The following is a 9,270-nucleotide window of genomic DNA, read 5'->3' as shown; positions in this document are numbered from 1 at the left end:
GGGTGGTCAGGCCGCGGAGTCCTGGGACCCTGCGCGGGCCGGGCCCACTTCCTACGTCGGCGTTCCCGGCCAGCGCGGCTTCGGCTCCTCACCGGCGCGACCAATCGATAATGGGGGCTCTGGGCGTCCGGCGCGGCCTGGAGTGGCTACTGGGCTTCTACTTCCTGTCGCATGTCCCCATCACTCTGCTCTTGGACCTGCAGGTGGTGTTGCCGCGCGAACTCTACCCGGTCGAGGTGAGGGCGACGGTCGGTCCAGACTGCGGGGTCGCTGAGCTTGGGGCCTCTCCGCGCGCTGCGGTCCCTCCGCGGCGTCCCCAAGACCTCTCCTTCCCTGTTCCCGCCGCCCCCGCCAGGGTTCTGCACACACACCCCTCCCCGCGCCTTTCCCTCCCTCCCTTCCCATGCCCCGGCCCCTCCTTACCCTTCGTCTCAACGTCTTGCTTGGGGTTTTCGTTGGCCCAGAGCGTTCCCCAAGCTGCTCTGGTCCCTTTAAAGACCGTTCTTCCCTGGGTATGCGTGAGACTCTCACACCCCACCTCTGGTCCCTTGTATTTGAGGGACGGAGCCTGGATGAACCAGTGTCCCAATCGCGTGTTGGATTTGTGTGTTCTTTGGAAGAGCTTTAAGATAGCGTCTGATCCCAGAGAAATAGTGCAAGTAGCATTAGACCCACAACACAGGGCATTCGCGGGTCGTCGTTACCTCAGTCTTGGGCTCCAGCCTCTTCAAAAGCTCGGAAGTAAATTAACGACACCTTTGCACGTCAGCCCTTTTAATTAGGTTCAGGGAAGACTGATCACTTGAATAGAAATAGAGGCGAAAAGCCCCACGTCCTGGTTGTTGACGAGTATTCTTTATCCCAGACTTTGCTTTAATGCTTTGCATTTCTTCAGAGCCCCTGTTTTCTTTTCCCTGGTCTTTTCATGTCTGGACCCTGTAGCCTTCTTCCCTGGAGACCCTGTCCTGTCCTGTGCTTGTCCACACGGTCTGCAGAACTGGGGGCAAGATGACTTGTCTGCCTGAAGATGTGATTTTGCCTGTTCAGGTGCTTTTTCTCTGCAGAGCAGGAGTTCTTGACCTAAGGTCCCTGAGCGCCTGATGGGGTGTGCAAAACTGCGTGTGCCTTGTGTTTCTGGGAGGAGCGTCTCTAGTTCCCATGGACTTTTCCAGGGGTGTGACCCTGCTCAGCGATGTACTCCCACTCCATAGTCGTCTTGTTTGCTCCTAGATCCCAAGCATAACTGGGAAGACCTCTGACCTATCTTTCCTTGGGAAAAGTACAGGGAGGGTGTGCAAGTCCCAAGAGCATCGGACTGCAGTCTGGAGCCGTGGTTCTTTCAAGAAATGCTTCAGCGGCTTGGGCAAGTCAGGGCTCTGTAGCCTCACCCGCCAAGTAAGAGTGAGTTAACTTACAAGCCCAGGCACACAGGGTGTATTCGCTTCCTGTTGCTGCTGTAACAAACTACCAGAAACATAATGGCCATAAACAGCATCTGTTCTCTTAGGGTTTGGGAGGCCAGAGTTGCAGGCGAATCTCGCGGGCGCAGGGGGATCTTGGAAGGTCCCTAAGGGAGAATCTGTTCCTTGCCTCTTCCCGTTCTGTGGTGGCTGCCAGGGTGCCCTGGCTTGTGGCCATATCCCTTCCATCTCAGCCTCTGTCACCGTTTGGCTGCCGCCTCTTCTAGAATCCAGTCTCCCTCTGCCCCACTTTTACCCAGGCACTTGCGGTTACATTGAGAGCCAGCCAGGTAGGCAGCATGACCCCTCCCCCGCAGCTCAGGACCCGAGACCCTGAACTTAATCACATCTGCAAAGTCTCTTTTGCCCTATCAGGTTACGTTCAGAGCTTCCAGAGATCAGGTGCTCTGGGAACGGTTGTTCGGCCTGCCACACAGACCCAGGTGGCACCCACTTTCTCAGCAGGTCGCCACAGCTCCGCTCCAGCCGCTAACTGCGTTGAAGGAGCCTCAGCTGTGGGTTTGAGTCTGGGTGGCCAGCAGAGCTCAGGCAGCCTGCCCGTTTAGGCTTTGATGTGATCAATCCCTTTAACGCTGGGCACCTACACTACTCCAGGTATTCTAGACCCAACAGCTGCTGCTGCTCTATCTTTTCCGCCTGTGCTGTCCCCACAAGCCCTTGCTTTACCACCCCCAGATACGGCGAAAATGTGTCCCGCACCGTAAAGACCGCACTTAAACTTCCATCTTTGATTTGGGAACGTTTTCTCAGTTTTTATTAATGACGACTTACTTGCAAAAGGTCAAGGGCCATTGCAGGTAGGACCTGGCCAGAAATTGTGTACGTGCGTGCCGGGTGTCGGCGACACACGGGCGTGCTGCTTTGGAAGGGCTCTTGTCTCTTCACTCTCGTTGCCTGGGACTAGAGATTGATGGTGGTGTTGCTTCCTTATGGGGAAGATCATAATAAAAGCCTTGAGTTGTTCGCAGATTCTCTTTGAAAAAACGCCAAATCTTAACATCCGTTGTGTCTGCCATCCCTCAATAGGAGGGATTGCCCCTAGAACGAAAATGCTTGTGGAGATCACATAGTGGTTGGGCTAATCTTCCTCGCTTTGAGCCCATCAACACTTGGAAAACCTCTTACTGTGAAATGATATCAACTTTAGGATTGGAACGTGGAGAGGAGGGGCAGAGCCCTCTAGTATCGCCAGCAGCTGGGCCTCGTTGGTTCTATTTAAATAAGGATCAAGTGAGCGTGTGGGTGTGAAGCCACCTGTGCTGTCATTCCCAGGTAGAGAAGTACAGGATCGTTCGGTGGCACTCCTGGCTTAGAAATCCTTGTGCAGGGGCCCGTGCGTGACTCAGTTAAGCAACCGGCTCTTGCTTTCGGCTCAGGCCATGTGATCTCATGGTTCATGAGTTCAAGCCCTTCGAGAGAGAGAAACCCTGCTTGGGATTCATATTGTCTCCTCCTGTCTCTCTCCTTCCCCCTGTCTCCCTCCCTCCCTCTTCTTCTATCTCTTCCCCTCCCCCCTCCCTCTCCCTCCTCCTCTCCCCACCTCTCCCCCCCTCCCTTTTCCCCTTCCCACTCACGAGCCCACGGGCTCTCTCTCAAATAAATAAACTTCATCAAAGAAATAAACTTCCAAAAAATGGACTGTGGCCTTAAAAAATGTAAAATAATATAACCTAAAAAAAGAAAAAATCCCTGTGCATAGGCCAGGTCAGTAGTGTAATGGATAACAATGGTAAGTTGAGTCCAATGTGAGTCAGGTATAAACCGTTTGGGGAGACTTAACCTAATAAGAGTAGTTTTTGAGGACCAGTTGCTGAGATCTTAACAGGATCAAACGTGAATTTCTCCATATGTGTGTTAATTACGTTCAGTTAAGTAACTGTCACATTTACTATGTGCTTGCCCTTGTTCTAAGGACCACGTACATCAACTCAGTTTATCTTCCCATTCGTGAAGTAAGTACTGTAATGGGCAAACAGGTTCAGCAAGATTTAAGTGCTTTGCCCAGAGCCAGCACTCAGAGTCAGACAATGTCCGTCACGCTGCCAGGGACCTGTCCTTTGCCTTCCATCTGCCCTTAGTCCAGGTCTGGCATCGTGAGGCTGATAGGTGACTGGGGGCAGGTGCTAGGATCCTAATGGATTATCACATGAGCTGACTGATTCCGTAATTTTAAGTTTGGGGGGATTTTTTTGTCGTTTTTTAAAAATTTTTTTTAATGTTTATTTTTGAGAGAGACAGTACAAGTGGGAGAGGGGCAGAGAGAGAGAGAGAATCGAAAGCAGGCTCTAGGCTCTGAGCTGTCAACACAGAGCCTGGTGTGGGGCTTGAACCCACGAACGGTGAGATCATGACCTGAGCTGAAGTTGGACGCTTATCCCACTGAGCCACCCGGGCACCCCTTGATGATTTTAAGTTTTGATCTGAGAGACTGTATACAAATTGAATAGAAAATGAAATTCAAACCAGAATGCCTTTTCATTTCTATGGTAAATCCTCAAAGCAGGTCATTCTCCAGTATTCTTTTAAGAAAATCTAGAGAGCAAAAATAGATCTTAAAAAGCATTGGTCGGGGCGCCTGGGTGGCTTAGTCGGTTGAGCATCCGACTTTCACTTAGGTCATGATCTCGCGGTTCATGGGTTCGAGCCCCGCGTCGGGCTCTGTGCTGACTGCCAGCTCAGAGCCTGGAGCCTGTTTCGGAGTCTGTCACTCCCTCGCTCTCTGACCCTCCCCTGCTCACGCTGTCTCTCTCTCTCTCCTAGAACTAAATAAAACATTAAAAATATTTAAAAAAAAAAAAAAAAAGCATTGGTCAAGGTCGCTTGTTTTATGGATGAGGAAAGAGAGCCCAGGAGAGGTGCAGTGACTTAACCTTTATGAATTCTCTCTGCCACCTGACCATCCTGAAAGGTGCCTAAAAGGAAGCTAAGGGTATTGCTGTGAATTTCAGTATCAAATCAATTACAAATTCGATATCACTCGGTCAGTATGTTGGTAATCTAGCCGGAGCCTTCCTGAAATTAATATCATGCTGGCAGAATGTTTGTTTCTGGATATTTGCTTAAAGCTTTGTTTTAGCTGTTTCACAATGGTGAGCCTTTATCTTTTGATTAAAAATTAACAGGAAAAATATTGGAATGGAAAAAAATGGCTTTTCCATTGCAAGCTACATCCTTACATCAGAAGTTCCCTTTATTTGTCATACTATCAAGACATATATTTGGCTTTGGAAATGCATGTGTCAAGACCGCGCCATCTCTGGGATGTCAAGTGTGACAGACTATGCTTTGGGCCCTTAAAGGCACAGAATGGGCAACCTCAAACCTTCCTGCTGCCTTCCTCTGACGGTAGCCATGGGTCTGCAACTTTCCCCCCACCCCTTACGCGAGCGCATGAGTCGGGGAGAGGGGCGGAGGGAGAGAGAGAATCTTAAGCAGGCTCCAGGCTCAGTCCCACAACTCTGGGATCATGACCTGAGTGAAAAATCAAGAGGCAGTCACTCAACCGACTGAGCCACACAGGCGCCCCTGGATCTGCCTCTTTTGATTTAACAGTGTAGTTAGGAATGTGGGCCCCAAGCCAGAACGACCACTGCTAACCCGCAAGCCTTGACATAGCCTGGGTGCTCTATAGTTTGTGGTTTGGGTAGTTTGTTCTACAAATATCCTGCGGGTCTCCTAACAGAAGTCTGCAGAGCTACAACAGTTAAGGATGAGGAGGGACTTGAGATTTAGGGATTCCGTTGTCTGAAATTGCGTCTTTATAGCAGCTAAACTTCTCTCCCTTCCGTTCCACGCCACCCCCCCGCCCCCCAAAAAAAAGACAAACTCCATTCTTTTCTGTATTTGAGGCAGCCTGGCCCTGAGAACTTGGTGTGCAGCTGCTCCTGTTCAAGGACAAGTGTTAGGATTGCTTCCATGGCTGTCCCTGATTTACCAGGAAAGATACTCTTGGCAGCTACATTGTTCCTGTGTGTTAATTTCAAAAATAGCCTACTAAGCGCTAGGTATTGTTGCTCCCTGCGGTGGCTGACAGGGAGAGCCAGTGTGGCCACGGTAGCAGAGGGGCTGGCAGAGCTGAGGGAAGCTTGGAGGGGGTGACATTCGAGTCCCAGCTAGGGAGTCCTTAGGAAGGGGCCATCTGGGCTGCCATGGGGCCTTGAAGGCTCTCCCGAGGTGCGGGGAGGGGGAGCTGCCGGGTGATGGATTCATCTGTTCTCTCTCTCTCTCCTCAGCTGAGAAACCTGCTGAAGTGGTATACCAAGGAGTTCAGGGACCCTCTGCTACAGGATCCCCCGGCCTGGTTTAAGTCCTTCCTATTTTGCGAGCTTGTGTTTCAGCTGCCTTTCTTTCCCGTAGCAGCCTACGCCTTCTTCAAAGGTTGGTGGCGGGGGACGTATCCCATTTTTGCTGTGACATCTGGTCCTGGATGTCTTTTGGGAGAGTGTCTCTGACAGTGGTCCCTGAAGTTTGTATGAGGGTCGTCTAGGGTGGGGCGGGAATGGCCAGGAGAGATCTTGTAAAGGGACATCGATGTGGCTCAGGTGGATGCCTGTGGTTAGTGGAGCCGACTGACTGCTCAGTCACCTGGAAATCTTTCCAGGTGTGGGGCGCCCGGTGGCTCAGTCGGTTAAGCGTCCGACTTCGGCTCAAGTCATGATCTCACGGTTCGTGAGTTCAGGCCCTGCGTCGGGCTCTGTGCTGACAACTGAGAGCCTGGAGCTGCCNTTTGTTTTTTTTTTTTTTTTTTTTTTTTTTTTTTTTTTTAATTTTTACCCCTGCAGAATTTATTTTAGCACTGGCTGTTACTTTGCTGATTTGGGTAGCACCAAGCTAATCCCTGAAGGGCTTAACTTCTCATTTATTCTTAGAGTGTTCCCGTGAGGCTAACGCTTTTATAAAGATGGTGGCCATAAACATGTACATGGTAACTGAGCTTGGACCACCAGTTTCCCACTGGAGCCTCCAAATCCATCTTTGAACCCCGAGATCATGACCTAAGCCGAAATCAGATGCCCCACTGAGTTTTTTTTAACCAACTGAGCCTCCCAGGCGCCCCACTAGAGTTTTTTGGAATTAAATTCCACCCCCCACGCTCAGTCCTGGGCGGTCGGTGGGCTAGAGCCCCAGCTCTGTGCGTTAGACAGCGTTAACACATCCGGTTTTGCATTTGTTTGCACTTAGACAGGAGGCAGGTTCCGTGGAAACGGGGCAAGCGTGGAGAGTGTGGTGGGCCCTGGAGTCGCGCCCCGACCTAACGCTCCCCTCCTTCTCTTCTCCCCCCCACCCCCGACTCCAGGAGGCTGCCGGTGGATCCGCACCCCTGCAATCATCTACTCCGTTCACACCATGACAACGTTAGTGCCAATTCTCTCCACGTTGCTATTCGAGGATTTCTCCAAAGCCAGTGGCTTCAAAGGAACAGGACCTAAGACTCTGCACGAACGACTGACCCTCGTGTCTGTCTATGCCCCCTACTTTCTCATCCCTCTCATGCTCCTGCTTTTCATGCTGCGGAGCCCCTACTACAAGCATGAGGAGAAAAGAAAGAAAAAATGAGAGCGGTGACTGCTGGCCCGGCGGGAGCTGCCCGGAGGGCAGTTTCATGGTGGACCCAGGATGCGGAAAACTGCTCAGACCCCATGTTTTTCAGTAACGTTTGAAACACACCAGCAACACCCCAAAGCAAGGCACTAGCAGGAGCCCCATCAAAGCCTCCCCTTCTGAGAACACTGGCACCTGCGGCCCCGTCGCCTGAGGATGGATGAAGGGCGCCTCACCGTGTGCCCAGGTCCCACTGCAACCAGGAGCAGACCGGAAACTGGACGGACTTCCAAGACACGTGGCCTGCGTGGCACATTCCTGAGTCACTTGACCCACAATGGACAGGTGACTAAACCCGATTCAGGATTCTCCACCGCCTGTCATTGACCAGCAACAGTTTCAGGCCACCGTTCACTTCGAAATGATGCCTCTTTAATATTCATTAAAAACAATATCCTAGTGTATCTGCCTTCACCTCTGGTGCAGGGAACGGGTTCCGTGAGAGGTTTAAACTTGGTTTTGCTCAATGGGTAGCTCTGGCCTGACTCTCAGAAATGGGTTGAACTGGAAGGTGTCTTGTTTCTGTCTTAAACAGGTCATCCGGGAAAAGATTTTCTTTCAAGTCTCCTTAAAAACCTTGTTTTTACAGACCATCTCCCGTAAGGCCCACTCTGAGGTCTGGGGTCTCAAAGCCGAGCCAGAAGCGTGCTTCCTGTGGGATAACGTCACCCTCCCTGAGAGTTGCATCGTCATTCCTGGCCCGTCCTCTGAGTGGAAGGGCAGCTGGGCGTGACGCGTCTGTTGTGTCAATACGGGGTCTCTTCACTGGTGTTTCTTAGCTTTCTCTAAATTCGTGCTCAAGGCCAACCGAAAAACAAACTCTGTGTGACGCATGGAAAATGGCAACTGGCCCTTCCTCTTTTTATCTGTTTTGCTCGCAAGCCATATTGGTCGGCTTGAGGGGACGATCGTGTGCAGGGAGCCGCTGACCCCTGCCTGGTTTGTTTCGTGGCCTGGGGACTCGAGCGGCCCGGGTTCCCTGACAAGGCGTTCAATGTCCACTTCAAGTGCAACAGGAAAAGAGGCAGGTCAAGTCCTTTGAAAACAATAATTTATTGCTCTTCCTTTGAAAGCTTTGTGAATTTACAAAAAAAAAAAGATCAGAATGTACAGANTGTTTTCCCCACGCCATCTCTCAGGGCACACTTGGGCCACTGGTCAAGTCACTGGGATGGTACAGAGGGGTTTTGGGGGGGTGTTTTTTGCCCGCCTGCTATAAAATGAAACCAGTTCATTTCTGAAAAATAAATTGGTCAATAAATTCATTTTGTTCTGCTTCTACTTTACACAAAGCTTCATATTCAACCCGATACCTGAAAGACAAAATTGTTAGAAGCCCTAAAAATGGGTGAAAGAAACCAGGGGTTTGATTCTTCTAGAGAAGAATATATGTGATTCAAACGATCCCAAGAAATGGTGTGAGTTTGTAATGAAGCAGTTAGGGTGAGAGAGAGAGGAAGAGGCAAAGCCCCCCCCACCCAGGGCCACTCTTCCTTTAGGGGGACTGGCCAGCTTCATGGACAGTCGCTCCCTGAGCTTTCACGCTCTCAAACTACCAGAGGTGGTTTTGTATTAAGAAGTGTTCTTTTTCCTTCTCGTTAAACATGGTTTTATTTTTTTAAGCCTTCAAATCAGAGGACAAGCGAGACACTATTCCCAAAAGCACGATGATGAATAAGGACGAAGATGGCCAATCAACAGGGAAAAATAGAATTGTAGTTGAGCAAAGAGCTTGCTTTACATCATAACCTCTTACCTTTCAAGCTGCATTTTCTTTTCTGCTATCAGTGCTTGCAGTTGCTGCTGCTGGGCCTCTCGCTGCTTTGCGATGGATTTGAGCAAGTTCCGAGCACCGATGGCCTAGAGAAACAGTGTTGCCAGAGAAGGTCATGGCTTCATCCAAACCCTCTTCAGCTAAGTCCTCAGCCGAGGAAGGGTCGCGTGGGGGCTAGCTCAGTGCCCAGCCGGGGAAAGACACTCGAGCCCCAGAGCTTCAGGTAAGAAGGGGGATTAACTGCACGGTCCCCCACGTGCCCGATGGGACCTGCACTGCAGCTCAGGAGCAGGTCTGCGAGTATCCCCGGCGTCTGGCACACGGTGTTAGTGGCCTATTTGGGGCACCATTTAGCCCTGTGACCTTTGCCAGGTCACCGACCAGCCTCCCCCGCCCCCCCCACCCCCCCCCGCG

The 9,270-nt window shown here is 51.0% G+C and overlaps 2 protein-coding genes across 7 annotated transcripts in view; one reads left to right on the top strand and one right to left on the bottom strand.

Moving 5' to 3' along the window:
- The first annotated feature begins 6 nt into the window (after positions 1-6).
- TMEM97 (transmembrane protein 97) lies at positions 7-7,922 on the top strand. The gene is made up of 3 exons (XM_077749636.1): positions 7-236; positions 5,714-5,858; positions 6,778-7,922. Exons 1-3 carry the CDS (start codon positions 111-113, stop codon positions 7,035-7,037), a joined length of 531 nt encoding a protein of 176 aa, XP_077605762.1. The 5' UTR covers positions 7-110; the 3' UTR covers positions 7,038-7,922.
- Positions 7,923-8,203: 281 nt separating this feature from the next.
- The window catches only part of IFT20 (intraflagellar transport 20), a 6,562-nt gene continuing 5,495 nt past the window's right edge, over positions 8,204-9,270 (bottom strand). For all 6 annotated transcript variants that reach the window (XM_077749634.1, XM_077749630.1, XM_077749631.1 and 3 more), the window contains 2 exons: positions 8,839-8,942; positions 8,204-8,395 (listed from right to left, as the gene is read on the bottom strand). In XM_077749634.1, coding sequence (XP_077605760.1) covers positions 8,314-8,395; positions 8,839-8,942 — 186 coding nt within the window. In that variant the 3' untranslated portion in view covers positions 8,204-8,313. The remainder of the gene's footprint in view (positions 8,396-8,838; positions 8,943-9,270) is intronic.

This window comes from Crocuta crocuta, unplaced genomic scaffold (assembly GCF_008692635.1).
Source record: "Crocuta crocuta isolate KB4526 unplaced genomic scaffold, BGI_CrCroc_1.0 scaffold149, whole genome shotgun sequence".
Taxonomy (NCBI): domain Eukaryota; kingdom Metazoa; phylum Chordata; class Mammalia; order Carnivora; family Hyaenidae; genus Crocuta; species Crocuta crocuta.
Note: the sequence above shows the minus strand (reverse complement) of the source record. Positions and strands in the feature narration are given on the sequence as shown.